At 47.3% G+C, this 26,302-nt stretch overlaps 1 protein-coding gene across 1 annotated transcript in view; it reads left to right on the top strand.

Annotated features, from left to right (window-relative positions):
• Positions 1-4,778: 4,778 nt before the first annotated feature.
• Positions 4,779-26,302, top strand: part of TNFAIP8L3 (TNF alpha induced protein 8 like 3) — a 37,836-nt gene continuing 16,312 nt past the window's right edge. Inside the window, exon 1 of the mRNA XM_077881084.1 lies at positions 4,779-4,936. Coding sequence (XP_077737210.1) covers positions 4,885-4,936 — 52 coding nt within the window. The 5' untranslated portion in view covers positions 4,779-4,884. The remainder of the gene's footprint in view (positions 4,937-26,302) is intronic.

The raw sequence follows: 26,302 nt of genomic DNA, 5'->3' as shown, positions 1-26,302 counted from the left end.
CAACAGAGATTGGGCCCATAGAGTTTTCTTTTTTCCCCTCTTTCTCTTTCTCAATTTCCTTTTCCCTCTGAATCAATGCTTTTTTTTTTTTTTTTTTTTTTTTTTACTTACTTATTTTTAGTGGGAGGCAGAGGGAGAATTCTAAGCAGGTTCCATGCTCAGCACAGAGCCTGACCCTGAGATCATGACCTGAGCCGAAATCAAGAGTCAGACACTTAACCGACTGAGCCACCCAGGCACCACTGAATCAGTGCTTTAGAGTCACTGTAACTGCATTAGCTGCTCCTATCTTGTAGGCAATCCATGAGGGCAAAAGCTAAGAATGTAGAACAGCTTGATGCCCAAATTGCCCAGTTGCCCACATCCCACCCCCCACGAGGTGTCTAGACTTGGGACAGGGCTGTGCAAGGACACACTGCCCACAAAGAAAATATGAAAGGAAATTTTTTCTCTCCTCAACCTATAGGAATCCCCTCTGGGCTCAATCAATGCTTAATAAATGTAAGAATGAACTCAAAGAACTCAGTCCCTGCTGAGAGGGGATCATGCCCATAAAAATTCTTGATAACCTTAAAGTCTTGAGATATAGACAGCACTTAATTTGTTAGCTACAATTTTTGTCGTTTCTCTCCCTCAAGAATAAATGAAAGCTCCTGAAGGTTCACAGACATTGATTAAAGATGTATGCAAAGATTTAGACATGAAGATGTTTACTGACGATGTCAGTTATACCAGAAAATTGGAAACAACCTAAATGCCCAATAATAGAGGATTGTTTAACTACCTTCTGGTACACCCATACAGTAGAATACTGTGCAGCTATTAAATACCATGTCAAAAGGTAGATGGAATGATGTTCACAATATGATGTTCATATTATTTTTTTTGACATATTATTTTTAAAAAAAGCAAACAAAAAAGCAGAATGCTACACACGCAAAGAGGGAAATTTTTCAAAAGCTGTCTAATTGCAACTAGTAGAATAGATCTTTAATTTTTCTACAGTGATACTTTTAGAATAAGGGATGGAAGACAATAAATAAAAGGTTATTTTTGCTAGCCAGAAAGAAAGAGGAAAAGCCCCCTCTTTCAAGGCTGTCTTCTGGCACCTTGTTCTGCCAGATGGATATGAAGCCAGTTCAAACCCCACTATCCAGCTTGCCTAGAGCCCTGTGAAAGCCACCTTGCTCTGGGTAAAAGCTTTCTTGCTGCCAGCATCCACCTTGAGACAAGTTATTTAAAATGGGGCTGTCCTGGCCAACCTCTTATCCCAGAATACCAAGGGCCACTTCAGCCTAGAAAAAATGGCAGTACCAGAGCCCTGTGGAGTTTTGAAGCAGAGCAGCAGCCCTAGCACATGAGAGGAACCTCCCTCCCCTCTCTAGGCTGCTTGCCCGAAGGTTTACAGACAGCTCCCTTTCCATCCCACAAGAGGAGACAGGCAGATGAGTCATAGCACTGGCTTAGATTAAAGGAGTATTATTGTGTTTGCAGAAATGGATCTATTTTATTATCTGCTTCTTGACACCTTACAAATAGGCTTTTCCCACCAGACAGGCAAAGTTCCTTGAAAAGCCAAGGACTTTTTTAGCTAAAACTAAGGAATGACCAATGAAAGTTAGAATCTCATGTGTCTGAAAAGCAGCCAGGCTGAAAAGATGTAGTGGAAACACTGAGGAAAGTGGTTTATAACCCTCAGACTCTAGATTCAAGTCTGCAAAGTGATGCCATTCTTCTAAAAATACACAGAGGAACTACGGAAATCCTTTCCTCTTTTCTAAGAGCTTTTCCTTTCCTTCTTTTTCTTTTTAAAGAAAAATACTAGAATTGGCTTGTAAAGGAGATTCACCACCTCAGATTTCACTGTTTTCGTGGGGGTATTGGTCGTGAGATACTATTTTAGGGACTTCCTTCTCTTATACAGATTTTTCCACACTGGGAGGACAGATAAGGTATGTTCCACTAATGTTCCTCATTAAACACACATGCGTGCCAGCAGTCATTTCCCTTTGTCTTGCTAACCCATGACAACAGATTGCATATCATAGGAAATTGGAATGGAGACCTTATTTGGTTTGGATCTCTCTTCTTCATTGTTTAATTCCACATTCAATTTTTCATTCTAGGTCTGCCTTTTTTTTTTTTGGCAGAAATATACGATGATTGAATATAGGAACAGATAAATGAATAGGCATTATTTTTCTGAACACTCACATCATACACTTTTCAGAAGCACTTTGACCAGCATCCCCCACCCCCAGCATTTTATCTCTGGGCTGAATGTACTAGTTATTCAGTAAAGATCCATGACTGATAGGCCTATATATGTCATAAGTGTGTGCTCTCCATACTTCGTTTACTGTTAACCAAGTTCCATAGTGAGCCTTCCTATTTCCTTTATTGCTGTGATGTACAGATACCTCAGTGGGAGTGTATCTCTCTTACCCTTCAACCTAGACCACCTGTCCATTTCAACAAACAATCACAAGAAAGCTTCTACCAAGTGCCAGGAAAGGAGGCCTAAGGGAACAGAGAAAGTTTCACATTTCCTGTTGTTGAATCTAGGCTTGGCTTTCAGAGGAAGCTGGATGTCTTTTCTGTCCTATATACTCTGTTCTCTAATGCTACCATCATTGTTTTTCCTTAAGAATGCAAAGCTGTAGGGCACTTGGGTGGTTCGGTCCGTTAAGCATTCGGCTCTTAATTTTATCTCTTTTTGGCTCAAGTCCTGGTGCCAGGGTCCTGGGATGGAGTCCCGCATCAGGCTCCTTACAGGGAGCCTGCTTCTCCCTCTGCCTATGTCGCTGCCTCTCTCTGTGTGTCTCTCATGAACAAATAAATAAAATCTTTTTAAAAAAATGCAAAACTATGATGGCAAACTTTTTAAAGGATCTCAGCTATTTATTCTTCGAGTATCAACTTTTATACAAATGTTGCTGTTACTTTTCTTTTATTTAAAAATGTGACTTTAAAATATTTTTCCTAAATGAGATCCATTAGATCTAAGAAGTAATGTTCTTTCCACTTAGCAAATATCAACTGTGTGCCAGGCCTCAAGTAATAGCTGCCACACTCATTATTTCATTACAGCCACCCTATGAAGGAGATGCCAACAATGAGGAAACTGAGGGAGGTTAAGCCATTTGCCCAAGATCACACATCTAGTATGGGAGACTCTCTTGACTGTTCCACGGAAACCCATCCAACTTTTGTCAACTTAAGTCCGTGAGTTTGGCCATCTAGAAAATGTTTCCTGAGGACACAAAGTAGAATGGCATTTGTATTCTGTGAAGCCCATACCTTCACTAAAGAAGGCAGCCCTCAGGTAGCCAAGAGGCCAAACTCACTGTGGCACTGTACCCTACCCGTTAGGAGCAGGTGTGGACATCAGATAAACCTGATTTCAAGTCCCAGCTCCCTCACTTACTGGACGTGCGACCACAAGAAAACTATCTACTCTCCCTGAAATGGTCTCCACGTGTATTAAATGAAGATAACAATGTAAGTCGAATTCTATGAAACTGCCAACTTTCAGCTATTTCTGAACTCCAAAGAAAGCATCTGCACACGGTGCTACCCAAATCCTTCACTGGGTCACCGTGCAGATTAAACAAGTGCATGCAGGAAACAATTAAACGGGCGCTTCTTAGCAGACTTTCTCCTCCTGATTTCATTTTGCTCACCAAGTTAGTTTGCATTTCCTGTGGCACTTTGTATACAGAGAAGCTGGCGTGAGGTTCCATAAGTATTGGAGCTGATAATTCAGGGAGACAGTAAGACTGCACAGATCGCGGAGAATTAGCAACCCAGGGTCCCCTGAGGCCTTACCGCTCCTGCTCTGGGCGTTTCCCCCGCAGTTTTGCCGCTTCATTGCTAAGTAAACTCACAAATACCTCTTTTTGGAAAGTCAGAGGGTAGGGGCTGTGAAGCGTGTCGAGCGCTCTGTGTTAAAGAGAAAGACCCGGTGGGAGACTCGGTCCCTGGCCGGGGCGGGGGCGCGGGGGGGGGGGGCGGGGGTCCGCAGCGCGCGCCCGCCCCGGGGACCCCGCTCCGCAGGCGCCGCGCACGCGGGGAAGCAGCGCGGCCTGAGCGAGCGAACCTGCCCCGCGCTGCTCGCGGCCTCGCAGGTGGGGCCTGCCCTCGGCTCCTCACGTGCTTTATCCTTATTTACTCCCCCACAACATTCCCGGCAAAAGGCATCTGGCACTTCTCCCTCCATCTGCCTGGTGAGGAAACACCCCCGAGAGGTCTGAGGCTCTCGCCCCAGGTCTCGGAGCGGCGGGCTCAGCCCCGGGACCCCCGCACCGAACCTCTCCTCTTCCTTACTGGGTAGAGGCGCTCTCTCGCCTCCAGATCCTCCCGACTCGGCCACCGCCCGCCTGCGCTCGGCCTCGCCGCACACGCCTCCAGTCCCGCGCGCGGGGAGCGGGGCGCGGGGAGCGGGGCGCGGGGCGCGGGGGGCCGGGCGCGGGGGGCCGGGCGCGGGGGAGGAGCCGCACCGCCCCCGGGGTATTTAAGCCCCGTCTGGCGCCCGCGGGGCCGGCCGCTCCCGCTCCTCCCAGCTCGCGCCTCCCTTCCCCCGCCCGCGCTCTCCCCGCGCGTCCCCACCCTCCGCCCCGCGCTCGCCAGGCGCGCAGGCACCGGCCGGCGGGCGCGGGGAGCGGGCGCGGGGAGCGGGGCGCGGGGCGCGGGGAGCGGGCGGCGCTCGCCTCTGCCGAGCCGCCCCCCGGCCGCCGCCGCGCACTGCCCAGCCCGCCCCGCCGGGGCCGCCGCCGCCCCCCGCCCCCGCCCCGAGCGCGCCGCGGCAGCCGGAGCCCGGACGCCGGCCCCGAGCGCCCCGCAGACGGGCGGGCGGCTGTGACCGTCCGGCCAGCAGCCCGCAGCATGGATTCGGATTCCGGCGAGCAGAGCGAGGGCGAGCCCGTGACCGCCGCAGGTACGGACGGGCCGGGCCGGGCGGAGGGGAGGCCGGGGCGGGGGTCCCGAGTGCTCCTCGGAGCGGCGGCGGGGGCCGGTCCCTTCCAGGCCGGGGCCGGGGCCGGCTCCGCGCCGCGAGTTTGCCGGGAGGCGCCCGCCGCCGCCGCACTCGGGCGCGGGAGGGAGAAGGGGTGCGTCTGCGGGCGGCTCCGGCGCAGCTGCGTCCTGCGGCGGCTCGGGTCGCCCGGGCCGCGTGGGGGTGGGGAAGGGCTCGGGAGGCCACGCCTCTGCCCTTTGAAATAACTTTCCGCGCGCCGACCCCGTCCTCGAGCCCGGGGCGCTGCGGCACAGGTGAGCGGTCCGGAGGCGTGGCCGGGGACCCCGGGCGGGAGAGGAGCGCGCGGACCCGCAGGGGCCCAGGCTGCTGCGCGAGCGGGAGGGTCCCGGCGGCGGAGCGCGGACGCTGCCGCGGGGGGCGGGGGGCGGGGGGCTGCGCCCTTAAGCGGCGCCGCGGGCTTTTCACAATCGATCGTTATCGAAGCCGTGGGTGGATGCTTACTTCGGAAAAAAATGAACGTCCTCCCCCGCCTCTCCCTGATACTGAGCAACAGGAGGAAGCCACCCACAGCCCTGGGTCGGCTTACGCCGGGCTCTGCCCACCCCCACCGGCGGGCTCCACCCCCCGCCCACGGGCCCGCGCCCCGAGACCCGGTCGCCCCCCGCACCTGTCCTCGGCTCCCCGCACCCTCGGGACCCTGCGGGCTAGGCGCAGCCCCCCCCAGCCCTGTGACCTGAGCGCCGGGACCCTCCTGCTACAGACCCGACCTTCCAGTCTAGTCCCCACTCTTCCCTATGGCAGACCAGCATCCTGAGAGCAGGGACCAAGTGCCAGAAGGCACTATCAGCCCAGGCGTGGGTGTCCGAAAGGCAGGCTCAGGAACCAGGCAGGACAGCTCGAGGCGCTGTGCCAGAGGCCCTGTGTAGATGATTCCCCTTCATCCTCACAGCATCTAGCCAGGTGATTACTATCTCCATTTTACAGAAGCCCGGAGAGGCTAAGTGGCTTGCCCACGTCTCTCAGCAGGGAGTAGCCACCAGCAGAGGGATTCCCTATCCCCTACATGGTACCCCTCAGCCTCTCACAGGGCAGCTCTGGTCAACCCCTTTGGGTGCCTGGGAAGAGATGAGCCTGGCAAAGAGGAAAGGTGGCATTACCAAGATACCTGTGTTGAGGATGCCCGTGTCTGTGCAAGGGCCACCTCCTTTGGGCTGGTATGTGTGACTATAACGAATTAACCTGAGCCCTTTTGCCTACCCGTATGTTTCTGTAGCTATGAAGCACCAAGATTTTGTTTCACACGGGGCTTGTGGATCTCCTCACATCTTTTTAAAGTTCCAGTGGGTGTTTGTGTGTGTATCTAAGTATATCCGGAGAGCTGGGCGGAGCAGGGGTGAGAGGCCACTGACCTTGACACTTTACTGTCTCAAAATCCCAGGAACTATCATGCTGTCACCACCCCACCCTCAGATCTCTTATGCAGGTTGATATTCGAAGGAGAGAAGGAAACTTAGAGAAAGAACAAGGAGGAGACACTCCAGAAGAGTTCATCCTTGGGTGATAGCAGAGTGAAGGAGTTCTCAGGGGGCCTGGTTCTTCTCCCGAAAGCATGCCCAGCCTGGAATATCCCTGATGCGTGCATGTCGGTTTATGTCAGACCTCTGCACTGCTAACAGCAAACCTTAGGCCAGATAGGTCCCATGAAGAATAGGGCAGGCAAGTGAGCTGTCACCATTTATTTGAGCCTTGCTGTTTTCTACAGTCATTTCTTCTTTTCTGTATGTGTTTGAATCTCCCAAGCTGAATGTTTAATGGAATATCACAAGCCATTCTGCTAAATGGCATTCCATCTCATTATTCTCAAACTTAAGCTATTCGTGACAAAGCTTCAAAACTAGATGTTAATTCATTGCCTTGCTGTATCTGCATCCTGTCAAATGGAAAGCCTTGTTGCAGCTTCAGATATCGGTTGAATGACAGGTATGTTATCCTTAGGGTTTGACCTTGGTCTCCATAAGGAATGAGGCATTCATCTGTATCCATGGACTTGTATCCGTGCAAGCTGGATGGGTTTGTCACCAAGGACAACAGAGGAAGTGGGACTTCTTGGAGTATTCATCGTGTGTGTGTGTTCGTTCACCTATCTCTTAAGGAGTTGGGATGTAAGGGCTGCTTCCTCCGAAGTGGTACTTTGTCAAAATTGCAAAAAAGCCCTGCTGTGAGATGGACCCCATTAAGGTCAAGAGCCTGGACTTTGGGGGCACCTGGGTGGCTCAGTGGTTGAGCGTCGCCTTCAGCTCAAGGTCATGATCCTCGGATCGAGTCCTGCATCGGGCTCCCTGTGAGGAGACTGCTTCTCCCTCTACCTGTGCCTCTCGTGTATAAATAAATTTAAAAAAGAGTCTGGACTCTGGAATCAGAACGACCTGGGTTTCATTCTCTACCCATTGAGCAAGTTTCGTAACCTCTCTAAACCTGTTTCCCCACCCTCTGTAAAATGGGGATAACAGTAGTACCACAAAGAGGTTGTGAGGATTAAATAAAATACCACGTAAGAAGTATTCCTGGTGATCATTCAGTACATGGTAGCTGCTATGTTGATCATCACCTGACTGGATTTTTTTTTAAAGATTTTATTTATTTATTCATGAGAGACAGAGAGAGGCAGAGACACAGGCAGAGGGAGAAGCAGGCTCCCTGCAGGGAGTCTGATGTGGGACTTGATCCCAGACCCCAAGATCATGCCCTGAGCTGAAGGCAGACGAGCAGACGCTCATCCGCTGAGCCACCCAGGTGTCCCCTGACTGGGTTGTTTGTTGTGAGAATTCTGCTAAATAATGTACCCCAGTGCTTTATAAAATGTAAACCAGTAGGCATGTGTAAGACAATTAGTATTGTTGTCATTATTATCACATTAAGGTAGTTGCCTGAGCAGGTTTGTTTTGAATTTTCTCCTTTTTACTCTCCTTCTCTCTGGGGTGAAGTTGGGGAGGATGTTTGTATGTGTTTGTTTGCTTGTTTGGGGGAGGTTATCTTTAACTTACCTCTTCTTCTCCTCCTCATCTTCCAACTCAAGGCATGAAGATGGGGATATTCAAAACCACTGCTCTGACTCCCCTTTTTCCTCTAGTGCTAGGTAAGATTGTACAAGGCAGAGAATCCCTTACCCAACCCACCAGCTAACCTGGAGATAGCCACTTACATGCCATTTCTTTCTTTTTTTCTTTTCATGCCATTTCAAATAGAAGAAGAGGCCATAACCCTTCCCAACCAGTGAACCTTTTTCCTTCAAAGTAGCAGAAAGCCCAAGAGGTCCTCCCCATTCCCGCTTTCATTTTTATCCATCTGAGTCACCTTCCCAGTTATAAATTGGCAGAAGAGTGAGAAAGTCTTCTGAGGACTACCTACTCTTTACTGTCCCCCTTTGAAGAGACTTTTTCCAGAGATCTCCCCAGTGCCCGCGAAGTACTCATCAAGCAATACAATACTCTGCATAAGAGAGTGAAGAGAGGAGATGAGATTTGTCCCAAGCTGCATTTTCTGTTTTTCAGGAAGCACAGGAGGATGCTTTTATGTCATTCTGCTGCCTGAAACTCTACTCTGCCTTTCTGTCGTTTTGGGTTCTTTCTATGATTAGGAAAGAGGCAGGGTTTATGGAACACTGGATTCATTCCAGAGACCCAACTTGGCAGTCTATCGTTTGGCAAACCCACCATCCATCTCTCAGGAATCCTAGCACTTGTGTATTAACTCGACAGTGATTGAGTCTTTCCTAAGAAGCAACAAGAGAGTAAACGTTAGCGGTGTCAGCTTTTTCCCTTTTTGGCTTGTAAGCCAAGATAGTCTACCCAGCTGAGGGCAGACTAGCTCCTTCCACCCACAGCTAGGTGGTCCAGGGCAGTCTAGCTGGTGGGGCTTCTGTGCAGCTGGACAGATGCTACAGAAAAGCATTTCCATGCAATGGAGTTGAGATATGGCAGGGGAGTTTCAAAACAGTAAAAAAAAAAAAAAAAAAAAAAAGGGAAACAGCAGGCCCCTAACCTTGCCTTTGCCATCGCCTAGGTCCTAGCCTTGGTCCTTGTGAAAAAAGTGGCAAGGAGGGATGCCTGCATGGCTCAGTCAACTAAGCTTCTGTCTTTGGCTCCATGATCTTGGTGTCCTAGGATGAAGCCCTGCATCGAGATCCTGCTCAGTGGAGAGTCTGCTAGAGATTAATTCTCTCTCTCTCTCTACCCCCCTCCCTCCCCCCACCGCCTCTCTCTCCCCCTCTCTCCACCCCCTTTGTGTGCTCATGCTTTCTCTCTCTCTCTCTCTCTCTCTCTCTCTCTCTGATTCTCTCAAACAAATCAGTGAACCTTAAAAAAAAGTTGCAAGAAGGCTGGGTAGGATTCAATAGGTGGCCAAGAAGAAGAAAGATATTCCAAAAGTCAGACACTACTTGAGCAAAGGCACAAATAAGCAGGGAGATGACTGTTGTGGAGAGCATATACTAGGGAGTACTGAGAAGTAAGGTTATATGAGTGCAGGGAGGGCCACACAGAAGAGGGTCTTAATTACTGGTCCTGATGGTGCACAAGAAGCCCCTCCCTATTGATCCTTGTTGTGCAGAGATGTGACTGAGAGCTGGGTTTGCAGGAGCCACATCGGACAAAGGCTTGGAGCCTCGGCAACCAGGCATGGCCATGGTATCAGAGGACATGGTAGCCGTAAGGCAAGGCAGGAGGAGAAGGATGCAAGTGCCATTTTGGAGAAGCAAAAAACAGTAGTTGCTGACAGATGGTATAAAAGCAGTGAAGGGCGATGGAGAGTGGAAGGAGACTGGTGTGGTGAGTTGGGGTGAGGGCAGGGAGATGGGGGAGCTGAACTCCCCCACCCAGGCTTCCCAGCACCACCCTTTCATCAGGCACTTAGCAGTGATGTTTTGCTTAAAGGCACTTTCCCCTTGTAGACAGTAAACCATAATAGGGCATTGGTTTCAAGGGGTTGTGAGGTTCTGGAGTTTGTTGATTCTCATTGTTAGGTTCCTCTTGGAGACTGTCAAGTAACCTTTGTTGCCTGACAGATTGACATTGACAATGTGCTGGCCAACCTGGGACAGAGACCACCTGGGGTTGCGGTACCACTTGCCTGTTAGTCATAGTCCTGTGTCTTGTTCCTGTTTGTGGACATTTTTAGGGGCCTCTGCCTTATCCACACAGAGGGCTGTAACTGCTTTAAGGGTCAGGACCTTGTCTTTTGCTTTCATGTTCTTGAGATTTTTATGGGCGTAATAAATGAACGAGCATCTTGAGGAGACTCCTGGGAACTCTGCTCCAAAAGACAAGACAGCCAGAAACCTTTCCTATAGGGTGGAACTGCCAAAGCTTTCCTTCAGTGTTTTGTTTTGCTTCAGTATTTTTATATATATATATATATATATATATTTTTTTTTTTTTTTTGTACTACCTGGGACCCTGTGTTGGGAACGCAGAGTTAAGAATGCAGTCCATTCTGCCTTCCGGGGCTTCAAATCAGAGGGGGAGATAGGACCACGTATGCTGATGGCCACAGCTTATACCAGTGCATGAAGATTCCTGACCCATCTTGCCCTGGATATACCCCAGACAAGTCTCTGTTTATACGTTTTGTCTTAACAGCCCTTTCCATTGTGTGCTTTATGGTCCCACCGACACCATGGATGCTAAACACACTGGCAGGTGGCTGGCTGGTTGGCTGGCTGCATGCCTGCATGGATAGATGGATACAGGCATAGCTCAGAGATACTGCAAGTTCAGTTCCAGACCACTGCAGTAAAGCAAATATTGCAATAAAGATGGTCAAATGAATTTTTAGATTCCCCAATGCATAGGAAAGTCATGTTTACACTCTATCATATTCTCCTAAGTGTGCAATTATTTCATATCTTTTTTACAAAACAATTTACATACCCTAATTTAAAAATACTTTATTGATGGGGCGCCTGGATGGCTCAGTTAAGCGTCTGACTCTTGATTTCAGCTCAGGTCATGATCTCAGAGTGGTGAGATCGAGCCCCACTTGGGGTTCCTCACTGTGTGTGGAGCCTGCTTAAGATTCTCTTTGCCCCTCCCCCATCTTTCTCCCCTCTCTAAAAAAAGAAATAAATAAAAATATTTTATTGCTAAAAAATGCTAACCATCTGAGCTTTCAGTAAGCCGTAATCACTGATTAAATCTCACCATAACAAATGTTAATAACAATTTAAAAGTTTGAAGTATTGCAAAAATTACCAAAGTGTGAGACATGGACATGAAGTGAGCAGATGCTGTTAGGAAAATGGCACGGCTAGACTTGCCCCACTAGGGTTGCCACAAGCCTTCAGTTTGTTTGAAAACAAAACAAAACAAAAAAAAATCTGCAAAGTGCATTAAGCGAAATGCAACAAAATGAGCTATGCCTGTCTATGGATAGAGTGATGGATGACTCTGTGATAGAGGTTGGCATGCAGTGGGTTTAGTTGGGGAAGGAAAGGAGAGGGGAGGGACACTGGACTAGGCAGAGTGAGAAGCTGAGCTGCAGTGCACACCCAACAGTAGCCTCCAGCTCCGGAGCTAGAATAGCCCTTCAGAACTACTCTGAGTAGGGGTAAGGGGCCGGGCCTCCATGTCCTCTTACACAGTGACCAGTCATAGATGCAGGCCATCCCAAGGAACAGGATGTGAGCTTGGGTGAAGCAGTCCCCCACAGCTGAATGCTATCTGCAGGCCCCTGGCAGCCTGTGGCATGCTTGACTCTTGATTCTCTGGGAGGAACCTGGGCAATACACTGCAACATCCCCTGTAGGTGGTCCCCAGAATTCTTCAGGAATGTTTCATTAGGGATGGTGGCCCTGTCTCCTGGCAAAGCTCGGGGGATAGTCGTTGAGCTGTAAATTTTGTCTAGACCTCACTAGGACAATTTAGATTGCCAGATGAAATTAGCCATTCTAGACCTCATAGCTCTGCACCCAGTTGTTCAAGCCACTCAATCCAAGAGATATCGGCTGATCATCTGTTTTGTGTTCAGAGTGTACAGGGTGCATAAAGAAATGGAATTAGATGGGACCCTGCCTTCTAGAAATTTGCAGCCATGTTAGGGAGAGAAAACACCCACCCAGAAAAACTGAATCTGCAAGACTGAGTGGCATCAGCAATTAATAGTGTAGGATTTGGAGCACGGAGTATGGGGAATTTGGAATTCTGGTGGGGAGGCTTCATCAGGGAGATGTGCCTTGAGGGTACCCTTGAAGTAGTGAAAGATTTAAATGGGGGAAGAAGAAAGAGCAGGTGGCCAGGCCAGGAGCCTGTGAAGAGCCTGGCCTGACCCCCAGTGGGGCTCTCCTTAGAGGACCAGTGGGAGAAGAGAGCTGTCCTACTTAAAAAGTAAAATTGGACGTTGTGGTGATGGTTGTAGCCAACATGTAAGTTTCTAGAGCTGGAATGAGAATGTGTGTGACTGGGTAAATATAAAGTCCTGTTTCCTATGTTATTTTTCTCTTAAAAAATATGGCACTTGCTTTTTTATTTGTCAGCAAAACCAAATTATAGTCACACTTTCCCATTAGCACTGTCCTCTAACTGGTTCCTTTTCCTCAAGAGTTACCATTGGCTCCCACTTGAATTCACATGCCGATCTCTGTAAAGACACTGTATACAAAATTTGGTTTTGTTTTTTTTCAGTCACTTGGCTTCCAACTCTCTATGTAAAATGCCTGTGTAGGTGGGTGTTTGGGCTGTATTCTGTGCAAGCGTAGAAATAAACGATACACAAGAATGTAAAAAAACATATTTCCCGTAACAGCCTAGTCCAAGAAAACATATAGGGAGAGTGAGTACCCTTGGCCCCCACATATATTAAGGCATGTCAAAAAATAGATTACTTTTTTTACACATCAGAGATGATGTTTTTAAGGCAGTTGCATGGTCCAAATTTCTGATGCTGCTTTAGAACAGTCTTCACGTTCATATTGGGTTTCTTAAACATTATGGCCTGGGAATAAATTTGAGCCTGTTCATGGAAAATCTACTAGCGTGCAGACTATAAAAATGGAAAACTTGGCGGCACAGAAAGTGCTAGACACACCCTAATAGAAACCAGTATTTTGTAGCTCAGTTCTCCAGAAAAAAAAAAAAAAAAAAAAAAAAAAAAATGAGACACTGGTGGTGTCTAAATACTGGTTTAAACTGTTTGAAAAACCACAGGAGCAGCCACTAACTTGTAGATTCTCTTCTCAAAAGTAAAATATGCTTTCTGTGAAACTGTTCTAACCCTGAAAGGAAACATTTTGGTGATCCGTAGTTTTATGGAGATTCCCAGTTGATATTTTTATAGTGGAGGCATCCAATTTCATGCGCAGGAGGAAATTCTGTCAAGGGCTGTTCTGGTGAGCACGCACGTCCGCCGTTCCTGATTTGGGGCCTGTGCATTATGCTGGGAAGGTAAACAGAGATTTTGGCGTAGAACATGGGAGGGAGATAATGGGGCCGTCTGCAGGGCAGGCCTCTACCACGTTCTAGTTGGTTCCTTGGTTTCCTTAAGATAACACTGAGATCGTCAAGGAGAAAAAACTGAGGTTGGGGTTATAGAGTAGAGGAAGTGGGGTTTAAGAAGTTGTGACAGATGGGATGCCTCAGTGGCTCAGTGGTTGAGCATCTGCCTTCGGCTCAGGGCATGATCCTGGGGTCCTGGGATCAAGTCCTGCATCAGGCTCCCCACAGGGAGCCTGCTTCTCCCTCTACCTGTGTCTCTGCCTCTCTCTGTGTGTCTCTCATGAATAAATAAAATCTTAAAAAAAAAAAGTGAAAAATATCAAACAAGATGAGAAACTGTAAGGATAGTCTTTGGCAGCCAGAGTCCAGCCCCAGAGGGCCAGTACTGAATACAAAATTACAGTGATGTTTTGAATTTTACTTATTTCATGTTAACTAAGAACATACAATGTAGCTGAGACTGGATTGATTGTTTATATGACATTTAACCCTTATGCCAGCCTTCCAGGATAGGTACCATAAGTAGCCTCATTTTATAAACCAGGAAACTGAGGCACAGAGAGGTTAAGTAACTTGCTCAGGGAGGTGCAGCTTGTCAGTGGATATGAAGTCACTCGAACTCCAAAAATAGTGCTCTTGTTCAAGGTAGATTCAGGTACTTAAGTAAATGGATGCCATCAGCTCCCCAGGGCCCAGAACACCCTGACCATTAGGCTCCCTCATGAGACCCCTTCTGTTAGGACATTACCTATCCAGAAGGCCCTGTTTTAAGCAGCAGACGTTACCTGCATTGGCTCGTTAGCACATGGGCAAGGATTGGCTGGCACAAGTTCCTGTCCTGGAGCTGGTGAAGAGTGATTTGGGAGGGAAGATGGGGAGAAGGGCACAGTGCTCTGCCAGGGAGAGAAGGTCGTGGAAGGACCCTGCAGCCATGCACATCCCCAGAGTCATGGGACCTGGCAGGTGGTGAATATGGCAAACAGAGGAGAGAAGGGATTGAAAAGCAGAGTCAGGAGAGGTGCTGAAGACACACATTCCTTTTATCGGAGTGTGCTTACGCTGGGTCCTAAGGCCTATTTTTTTTTTTTTTTTAATTCCACTTCAGCATTAAGAATCATTTCAGATATAGAATTCCCCGGGCATGCTGACTAGTTGGATTCGAGGAGGAGCAGAAACTTAAGGACGAGCCTGCTTCACAGGGAAGAGATGTTGAGATTCAGAGCTAGCTGGGTTTTGGGTGTCCAGCACTCTCTCTTATTTACTGCTTTTTAGTAACACTAGTTTCTGACCCAAGGAATGCAGGCTCATGGTAGAACATGTAAAGACAGTACAAAGGAGAAAATTAGATTAGATTGAGCCCTAAGAATAGATGTGCTTTCCCAAAGCCAAAAAGCAGTGAAAAAGCAATGAAAAGATGCAAGGGAGCTTTATTTGGGGAGGGAGCGGGCCTTTTAAGAGAACAAAAGTCCCCCTTCTGCAATGTTTCCGTGGGGACACAAAATACATCTGGCTATACTGCCAGGCAGCATCAGAACCAGAACTGGAGGCCAGATCCTCTGGCTCATCTGTCCTTCGCTGAAAACATGGGTAATTTTTTTTTAAAGGATAAGAGTTATTCTGGATGTTGGGATAGCAGAGGGACCCCTGCTCTGTTTCCTTCTGACACCTTGTACGGTGTTCTTGCCACCCTCTCCCCACCAGGTACCTCTGCCCAAGAGTTAGGCCACCCCCAGCCCACACCAGGCCTTATCCTTCTGCCTGGCCCACTCCTCCCCCATAGTCAGGAGAGCCCTACACAGAGCCCTTACAAGATTTTGTATTTTTTAATAGCCAAAAGATATTTACTTAGGTATTTACTTATAAAAAAGGTTTTACAGATGCCCAGTGGCAATTGCAAAGGTTAATTTACTTTTGAGTTTAATTATCTACCAGCTTCAGGGATAGATTTATTGATGTCTAGTTCTCCAATTATGTTTTTTATCTTTGTTGGAGATTGACTATTTTTGTAAGGAAACAGGGAAATTTGTTCAACTGTGTTAGCCTTTCTACCCCTAAGATTTACCTTCATAATTCAGTGATTCCATCTCAATGAAACAAGGGAGGCAGAGTTCATTTAATACGGAGTCAACTTTTAGAGAGCCCAGAGCAGTATCTGATGGGATTCAACAATAATTTCTTGGAGGCACCTGGGTGGCTCAGTGGGTTTAGCATCTGCCTTGGGCTCAGATCATAATCTCATGATCTCAGAGTCCTGGGATCGAGCCCTGTGTCGGGCTCCCTGCTTGGTGGTGAGTTGGCTTCTTTCTCTTCCTGGGCTTGTACTTTCTCTCTTAAATAAATAAATAAAATCTAAAAAAAAAAAAAAAAAAAACAGCAACTTTTTAACTTATTTTTTCCTTTAATTTCTCCCACTATGTATAATCCTGAGTTTCCTGCACCCTTACTCCACTGCTCTTCCTGTGCCCATTATTAATGCTTTTTTCCTGCCCATGTCTCCTCAGACTGAGCCTTCAGCCTGGTCTTTTCTGGCAATACACTCTCATTTGGGAGAGACCATCCGATTTCATGGCACAGAGCCAAAGATTCCCAAAGCTGCAGTCTAGCGCAGTCCTCTCTCCCAAGCAAGAATGCTGCCTTGCGAGGCATCTGGGCATCTCTTCCTCACTGGCCAGGAGGCCTCTTGGCTCAGCACCTCCACACCCAGACCATTACCTCTCCCTCAGCTTTGCCCAGCATTTCTGTGGCCTCCTCAGCCACCAAGTCGTTCCAGACTGAAACAGCTGTAAAGTTGTAACAACAATGAAATGTCCTGTACACTTGATCCATGGCAAAACCAGAACATGGATAAAGCAGGTATTATTATTCTCGATTTACAGATGAAGAAACAGAATCAGAGATTACCCCAAATCAAAGCAAGTGGTAAATTTTCACTATTGAAAACTGTACTCCCTGAATTGGGGACAGCAACAAACCCACATACCAAACCTAAACAAACAATATTCAGTCAAATAGCTATTGAACGATTAAATACATAATGACTTTTCCACATGGTGTAGTATTACTCAGTTGTTAAGAAAAATTAATTAGGAGTGCCTGGGTGGCTCAGTTGGTTAAGTGTCTGCCTTCAGCTCGTCATGATCCCAGGGTCCTGGGATGGAGCCCTGCATTGGGCTCCCTGGTCAGTGAGGAGCCTGCTTCTCCCTCTCCCTCTGCCACTCCCCCTACTCATGCACATACACTCTCTGTCAAATAAATAAAATCTTTTAAAAATTTAATTCGAAGAACATATAATAATATAGGGAAGAGTTTGCATTATAATGTATAAAGAAAGCTTGATGATCTATGATCCAAATTGTGCTCCATACGTGTATACATACATATTTCATGTACGGATGTATATACACACACATCTCCGTACATATACATACACTCCTTTTTATAGAGAAAAAGGGAAGAGACCTCCTTTCATTCATACACATAAACTTTAACTTTTTAATGCTGGAACAGAACCATTCTATATGATGAGTTTGTGGGTAATTGTAATTTCCTTCTTTGTACTTCTCTTCTAGATATTTCTGCAATAGGTGTGTATAACTTTCAGCACGTAATGTGGTTTTTAAAAGCAACAATCAAGTGAGATCCCGTGGCCTAGTCCACTGCTCATCCTTTGGGCTTTTTTACAGTTTTGTCCCACGTCCTCCCTTCTTCTTCCTTGAAACTAGTTCTTCTCTCACTTCTCTGTGATCTTTCCCCCAGACCAGTCCTCTCATGGCTCCTCCTGGTAGGGGCATGTTCCAGGCTTCTCTCCTCAGCTCTCTTCCTGCTCACGCATTGCCCAGGCTTTGGTTCTCCCCTCTCCCTGGTACCTCCTCACCCAGAGGGTATAGGCCTTGTGGGCCCTCATGCCACGTAGAGAAAGTGTAGACCACCAGAGTGGGTAATGAGCTCATAGATGTGGGGCTCAGAGTCTGGCACAGGGCACCAGAGCCTCTCCAGCCAAATGGAATGCCGGATGAGCTTGCTGACTCAGCTGTCTTGGCCCTTGAACACGGCCTCACTGCCGTTTGCTGACCGGCAGTGTATGTAGCTGGCAGCCCTGACCCTCATTCCTTCCATGACCCTATCTCTGTCCCTGACCTCTATCCCAAATATGAGTGAGTTTCACGTTCCACTTTTTCATTTACACATTGATTTTGTGTCTTTATTACTTTTATAATTAGAAAAAGAGAGGTGAGGATTAGAGCAGGATTATTAACTTTCAGGAGGTATTGGTCTGCCACCAGCATTGGTCTACTATCCCCCAAAAAATTATTATTGAGGAGCTGTATGATACTAAATATAATGTATCTATTTCTGAAGAAATTAGAAATTTAATTGAGGATTTCTTGTGCATCTTGGAGCTGAAAATAAGAGAGACATCATGGCCCTAATATTCATTACTGCCTCCCTATCTCTACCTTATTCTACTCTAGTCAACCAAATTAGGGTAACCCAGTCAGGAAGTTTATAGGAAACAGAAGTGCTGTTTCACGTTTATCAGAATTTTTAACTTAATTTTAAATTAAGAGTATTCCCCATCAGCCAGGATTTTGTCTATCTTTACTTTCTTAGTTTATGTTATACAAAATGATTATTTTTATCTCTTTTCAGAGATAAATATATATATATAGATTATGCATTTTCACCCTTCCAGAAAAGTTCCTCTCGTTAAAAAAAAAAAGACTTAATCTTCAAGTGGAAAGCAATTATCAGTTCTTAATTAAGCAGCCATATCTCCTTCTTATCAGTTGCAAGTGAGTGCATATGACCACTGTGATTTTTAAAAGATCAGAGAATATGAAAGGTAGAATAATCAAGATAGGAGTGAATTCTGAGGAAATAGGCCTTTATGCCAAGAATGATAGATGGTAAGACCAGCATTTGTAGTAAGCACCCAGGTGTTATCTCCAGAAAGCTGTTACCAAATTCCCCCCACCCCAGGCTTTCCATTCACCCCAGGAGAGGGGTCAGTGATAGGCTTATGGGTGGGATGAAGATGTCTGGTTCCAGCCATCCTTGGATTTTGTTTGTTTCATTTTTGTTTAAAAAAAAAAAAAAAACCTACTCCAGGGGCAGCCCCGGTGGCTCAGGGGTTGAGCGTCTGCCTTCAGCCCTGGGCCTGATCCTGGAGACCTGGGATTGAATCCCACCTCAGGCTCCCTGCATGGAGCCTGCTCCTCCCTCTGCCTGTGTCTTGGCCTCTGTCTCTCTGTCTCTCTGTCTCTCTGTCTCTCTGTCTCTCTCTCTCTCTCTGTAGGTCTCTCATGAATAAATAAATAAAATCTTAAAAAAAAAAAAACTCCACATAAAAATAGCTCTGCCAAATTGTCATAATCCAGTGAGAGTAACTGGAGTCTGCACAAAGTCTGAAGATTGTTGATAATTAGGGGCCAAGGCTGTCTTAAGGCGGGATGGAGGTTGGCAAGGACTAGTGACAGCTGGTCAGGTCATCAGGAAGTTGGGTCAGGTGACAGGGAGGCCACAGGGGCAGGGGACATTCTCTTGAGTCACTCGGCCTGCAGTGGGTCTGCCAGTCATGGCTGCTCAGCCTTCTTAGGCCTCTTCCCCTGGAGGGCAGTCCCTCTTAAAAAGTCCAAAATTTTGAGAAAAGCTGGCTCCCCAGTTTGGGCCTCCTGACCTCCTACCTCCTGCCCAGAAGCAAATCCTCCTCCTGACATCGCCTCTTCTGCACCCCCTGGCCCCAGATCTCTGCCTCATCCTTGATGCTTCCCTTCCCTGCAGCCTCTCCCACCGGAGTGCTTCTCTCCATTTCCTCTGCCAGCACCTCCCCCCCCCCCCGCCCCCACTTCACAAGCCCTCCTGGGCAATAGATGGACTAGGGCAGGGGAAACTCAGACCTGGAGCCGTGACTGGTCATGAAGCAAAGATCTTAAAGCTTCCGGAGAGAAAAACAAGGCCCTTTTACCAATGGTCTAGTTATCTAAATAGCAGCACCGAGAACCAAATAACAGTGATACAATGCCTTTGAGTTCTCAAGGCGAGGGATTTCCCTGATAGAGTTCTGAACCCCGTGAAGCCATCAGTGGAGTGTGTGGGTAGAATAAGGTAATTATAGGACACGTTAGGTCTCCAGAAAATTACCCTACCATGTTCCCTTCCTTAGGGAGCTGCTAGATCAGGAATCAGCCAGCTGACGCCCCAGGCCAAGTCTGGCCTGCCACCTTTCTTGGATGGCCCACAGCACTTTTACATTTTTTTAATGGTTACATTTAAATGGTTATATAAGTACCCAGATATATTTTGCCTTTTGGCCCTTTATTCTCTGACTTTTTCAGGTGGTTTGCTGATGCCTGTACTAGACAAAGTGTTCCACTGAAATGGGGTATGAGAAAGAGGAAGCCATGAGACAGACACAGGAGAGAAGGAATGAAAGATAGAGGGAGAACCATGGTGGCAGCCTGGAGCAGGCTTAGAGGGGAAAAAAGGTGCCCAGATTTGAGCCAGGGCACAGAAAGCTGCCCCTGCCCAGGAGCCTCCACAAAAGAAAATTAAAGTGAAAGATTAGTTGATTAATCTGAGCCTATTGAGAACTTTGTATTCTGCTAGGAGCTTTGGGAGTGAATTAATGCTAGGTAGATAGAAAACTAACCAAAAGAAAAACAAGGCAGCGTTTGGCTCCTAAGAAAACAAGATGAATAAGAAAGGAAATGCAGTCATGGAAGTGATAGAACATACATGACTCAGCTATGAATGGTATCCAAGTCAGGGTAATGTAAATCACTGACGTCTGATTTAACCAAGTATTATAATAGAACTAAATGGGAAGGTGGGGGATCCCTGGGTGGCGCAGCGGTTTGGCGCCTGCCTTTGGCCCAGGGCACGATCCTGGAGACCTGGGATCGAATCCCACATCGGGCTCCCGGTGCATGGAGCCTGCTTCTCCCTCTGCCTGTGTCTCTACCTCTCTCTCTCTCTCTCTCTGTGACTATCATAAATTAAAAAAAAAATAAATAAATAAATAAATGGGAAGGTGGAAGGAGAAATGAATGGAGAAGAGAGCTAATTTCTTGCCTTCCATAATAGGAAGTTAAAAGCACATAAAGTCGAGGACTAACAGTGTAAGCATGTAATTTAAATATAAAGAGGTAATTATTAGTTGAAACAGCTAAAAGAATTTGAAGTATTTTGCATGAAGAGCCAGCATCAGAAGTGAGCCAGAGGATGCTGCATTTTGTATAAGCCCTAGAATGACTTGACTTTTAAAATAATGCACCATATCACTTTGAAAACAGGTTTTGAAAATAACAAAAAGGAAAAGTGACTGGTCAGCTGAAGGAGTGATGTCCTGGCAACCATGCCCAGGTGGGAAAGAGGCACAGTGGGAGTGACCCAGGCCCCTGGCTAAAGGAAGCAGGCTTCAGTGTCCTGAGGCCATGCTAGTTCTGAATATCATGATTGTTCCTGACTAAGTGGGAATACATTTCAATAAAATGTCATGACTGATAGCCATTCATTCATGCACTGAACATTCTCTGCATTTCTATCCCTAGCTGGAGCTATTGGGATGAATACATGATTCCTGCCCTCAAGCAGTTCACAAACTGGTGCTAGATAAAGTCATTCATCCAGCTGGTGTATGATGGCTCTGCGCTGTGATGAGAGTATACTAGAGGGAAATGTGATTGCCAGGACAAGTGCTCAGAGGTCAGAAGTCCACTGGCGCCTGGGAGTTTGACTAGGAATCGAGGGATATGGGGCAAGGGAGAAACAGATGTCCGCGGAACAAAATGTCCAGGGAACAAAATGTGCAGAGGCACAGGGAGGGCCTGGGAATGACGGAGCCAGGTACAGATGAGACGTGTGTGTGGCCTGGAGTCAGGAACTCGGAGTTTGGAGAGGATAAAGCTGGAGAGGTGAACAGCAGCTAGATCCTCAGCTCAACAAGGTGGCATGCTACAATAAAGGGCCTGCCCCTGTCGTCCCCACAGCATCGCTTCCCAGGCTGACTAGTCACTATTGGTTTTTGGAGGCTGAAATTCATTACTGAGCTCCTACTATGTGCCAGAGACACCTCTGTGGACACAGCAGTGCAGGTCCCCTCTCCTGGAATTTGCAATGAACAAACCAGTGAAGCCAGGTGGGAGGTTCTTAAATAGGCCTGGTGTGGGGGTTTTGTTCTGGATAGAAGGAATGTTCAGGGAAGGGCTGGGAGGGAGAGCAGAAGGCCATGTTTGCATCCAGGTAGAAGATGCATAGAGTAAAACGTGGGACTGGGGCAAGGATGAACCACTTTCTCTTTGAGCAGAAAAAATGGGATGACAGGGATGTGAGGCCCCATAGGAAGAACCGGCCCTGGGGGTTGGGGCACAGCTCCTGTATGCAGCTGTGTCAGCATGGGGCGGCCTGCTGGGGCTGGCAGCCTGCAGCTTGGTCTGTGGGTGCGGTGCTGAGGCCAGCACAGGCTGAGGCCCTGGGCAGAGTTTGCTTACCGCCTGCCCGGTGGTGAGCACAGGCTGTAGCCTGATGGAGAAGGCAAGGGCCCCAGGAAATTGGTGGAAGGGGCATTTTGGAGAGAAGCCACAGAAAAGGAAAGCTGGAGGCTCCAAGGTCACTGCCTCCGGTTTTTCAAGGAGGGAAGAGAGGAGGCATTTTATTGCTGAAGTGGACAATTGCAGAGCTCGGCGAGAGCTTGATGGATGAAGGGGAATCAGAGTGTGAAAAGGAAGCCTGATAATCCATCCTACAGGAATCAGCTCATATCTCGTGTATGCCCAGTGCTGTTCTTTTATGGACTTTTTTTTTTTAATATTCTGTTTTTTTTTTTTTTTAATTTTTATTTATTTATGATAGTCACAGAGAGAGAGAGAGAGAGAGGCAGAGACACAGGCCGAGGGAGAAGCAGGCTCCATGCACCGGGAGCCTGATGTGGGATTCGATCCCGGGTCTCCAGGATCGCGCCCTGGGCCAAAGGCAGGCGCCAAACCGCTGCGCCACCCAGGGATCCCTTTTTATGGACTTTAAAAATTCAATTTCTGGGGGCACCCGGGTGGCTCAGTCAGTTAAGTGCCTTCAGCTCAGGTCATGGTCCCAGGGTCCTGGGACTGAGCCCCATGTCTGGCTCCCAGCTCCGTGGGGAGGCTGCTTCTCCCTCTCCCACTGCCACTCCCCCTGCTCGTGTGCTCGCTCTCTCAAATAAATAAATCTTTAATAAAAACTCAATTTCTGATTCTGAAGAAGTTACCATTAAATTGGGAATATAAAGCAAATGAGCAGGCTCATCTAGTCCAGCTCCCCCATTTGACAAACCAAGGAACCAGGAAGATAAAGACTTGGGCCCATAGCCTACAGTGAGCAGCACACTGGGGACGATGGGGCAGCCTTGGGGCAGGGCTCTCTCCTTCACACCCTGCTGCCTGCACAGTGGCTGGGGACAGGAACAGTTTTCCGTGTTTGGGGAGCGACGCCGTGGCTGCAGCTCTGGCATGCCGAGTCCACAGGACAGCCATTATCAGCATCTTGGGGTGACCGCACCAGATGACTCGCTTTGAAATAGTGACACCTTTTGGTGGCGCTTTCCTCTATGACCATGACCTATAAATAATTTAGAGAGACATTTACTGCGTTGAGACATGTATGGAGAAAGTTAAATTTAGAAAGGAAGTCTCAGAGAAAGACACATTTAGGTGTGACTTCCAGGAACATGAGTCTCCCCAGCTTGTTTGATCCTTGAGTGATGTGAGTGGGACTCTCTTGGCTCACAGTAGTTCTGAGTAGGGGTCCCAGCGGAGCTCAGGGGAGCAACCTCAGGGACCTTGCAGGTGAGTGAGAAAACTGCCATCTCACCTCCCATCTGCAAACTACCTCCTGCAACACTGCCATTGCCCTGAGCCAGGAATGACCATGGCATTATCCAGAATTCAGCCTGACTCGTCTCAGATCTCAAATCCGTGGACAAAACCAGTTACTACAGGATATATGGAAGGGGCACTGCTGTCAGGAAAACAAAAACTTGCATTGATGAGCTTGTTCTCAAGTATCTCATCATTGGGTCCTGAACATCCAGTTCCTGAGTGGGAATCTGCAACAACCACCATGAACACAGCATGGAAAGCAACAGCACAGACACCTGTCTGCATTGCAGAGAGGATTCCTGAGTGAGTTCCTGCCTCTTCTCTAAATCTTTCCAGGGGTGCCCTGACTATGTCTAGAATTTAGCCCCCAAACAGAGGCTCTTCACTTAAACTGGATTGAAATCAGGAGTATCTGTAAACCTGGAGGAAAATATTGCATCTTCATTTTCACTAATATAACAGAAATTTCACTAATACAGCTGAAATTTAGCTTTACTCCTAAATACAAATGCTGACAATAAATCACATTAGTAAAAGCAGTGCCTGTTACCTTCCCCCAATACAAATCAGTTATTTTTTATGTGACGTTATAGTTTTTGCAGACATCTTGACATGCTGTTCACATTTGTCACTACTTTGAATAATAGAAGATCTTATATTTTGATGTACTAATAAAAAACTCCATATTAAAAAATAAGTGATATATTATGTGTGCCCCTTTCCTGTTCCACTTTCAAATTGACTGAAATCCAAAAATATCATTGAACAAAATTTATATTTCACTAAAAAAATAATTAAGTAGAACATTGAGCAAGGCATAATGCTGTCTGCCAAATCATCTCCCATCCAGAAGTACCTTCTGGTTTCTTCTCCTTCGTGTGTTCCAACCTGTCTAGTACAGCTACCATTTTTTTTTAACTCACTAAACTGTATTAATCTAATCATGGCACCTTCCAAGACTTCATTCCTTACGTGCCCACTATCCCAGGCCACATTTTGTCTTTATTTTTTCCAGTAGAGCCTGGAAAGGTGTTCCATTTTACTGCCTGATTTTTTTTTTTTTTTGACGTTTTAGGTTTTATATCTACACTCCAAAAATTGAAGAATTCCAAAGGCTGACATTTTTATGACATCAGTCTGTTTACTAATTTTACATATTACCAAATTGGCATCCTCCCATGGCTCTGAATGCAGCATCCTACTGGTGTCCTTGTTAGCAGGCTGGTGGCCTGAGCCTGGATTTTCAGCAACTGCCACGGAGAACAGTCTGGGAGCTGTCAACAGAGAGAGGGGATCACCCAGAGAGACAGATGTGGCCTGTGCTATTCTGATCCCCAGCAGCTCCCGAGTGTTAAAATAGCTGGTGAGCGTGAAGGGACGTGAGTGGGGAGGCTCTGGGGTGGCAGGAGGGTGGGTGCTGCTGCCATGGAGAGAGGGCTCCTGCTGGAATTGAACACTGAGGGCGTGGTGGGTGGCACCTCTGACCCCTCAGGGGATGCTGTTGCTTGTAGGGGTACAGACAGGCAGGACCCAGCTGGGCCGGGCAGGCGACTCCATGTGAAAGGCAACGCGTGGACCTCATGCTGAGTTCAGAAGGTGCTCGAGTGCACTCAGTTCAGCACGTACTTCGTGAATCCTCGTGCCAGTGTATATCCTGAACAGATAGAATGTGGGCCTCGAAGAACGAGAAAGAGCACTCGAAATCATTCATTCAGTTATTCATTTACAGACATTTATTGAACAACTTCTACATGGCAGATGCTGCCCCTGTTGTGAGGATACACAGGTCCTCTGAGCATCAGTCCTAGAATAACTCAGTGCTGATCACAGTGCAGCACTGGAAAAGGACTACACTGGAATTGGGTGCAAGGGCCACCCTTGCTGGAAGGATGTGAGTGCTGGCCCGGGGCTCAAGGTGAGAGGAGCCTGCAGCAAGAACAAACCGTCAGCTGTGCCTCTGCCACCTGGTCAGGGATCCATTGGATCCAGCTATGGGCACAGGGGGCCAGGGCAGCCAGGCTTAGAGCACCACTCCCAGGGAGAGCCGCCCTGAATTTCTGGTACTTTTCGGCTGTCACCTGCCTATCTTCACCCATTTGGGCTAGGGCAGAGTCATACATGTGAAGGGATGAAGCTGCCCTTTGGCTTGTGATTTCAGCATGTCCTCTGACATCCGAAGAGCAGGCATCTGATGGAAGGGCTGAGATGAGATGAGGTGGGCAGAGCCGGGGTTCTGTGTACCGAGCTCCTCCTCGGTGTCTCCTGCCACCTCCTGGCTTAGGAAAGGGCAGTAGAAGGGAATCCTGTTATGTACCAGTAGAGACCTATGGACACCCTTACCCCCATCATGCAGCCTGCCGCTAGGTTATTTGTTACTTTCAGTAGATTAGAATATAGTGTCTGTTGACCATGTGTTTGTGAATATTAAAGCACATATGCCTTGGAGATTGTGTGGTAGAGTATATACGTGTTAAATGTGATGCATGGTGGGGTTGTGGGGGACTCATTCTCTTCCTTTAGTGTGTCTTTTCTGACTTCCCTCAATACCCATTAATCATTTTTTGTACTAAAATTGTTAAAGTATCTTGAGAAATAGATACTTGGTCTCCCCTCTTAAAAATAAAACAAAGAGAACAGTATTAAAAATTACACCAGTGGATGGTGTTTATCCCTTTATTCATGAGAGTGATCCACCATTCAGAGTGGCTACCAACTTTGTGGGTGCTCTAGGGAAAGAAAAGAAAAATCTAAAGAGCTTAAAATAGTTTAAAAAATCATAAGTATGTGTTGATTTAGGGGATTATTGCTCTTCTACATGAATAATGAATAAACATTAAAGAAATTGATTCTCCACTCATCCCCGGTCTCAAAACATAACACTTGTCACAGGTGGCTTTATGGATGAGTATTTCTAAACCTTCAAAAAACAAGGCGGCAGGACGCCTGGATGGCTTGGTGGTTGAGCATCTGCCTTCACACTCAGAGCATGA

Source organism: Canis aureus, chromosome 32 (genome assembly GCF_053574225.1).
Source record: "Canis aureus isolate CA01 chromosome 32, VMU_Caureus_v.1.0, whole genome shotgun sequence".
Taxonomy (NCBI): Eukaryota; Metazoa; Chordata; class Mammalia; order Carnivora; family Canidae; genus Canis; species Canis aureus.
This window is presented reverse-complemented; position numbering and strand designations above follow the sequence as displayed.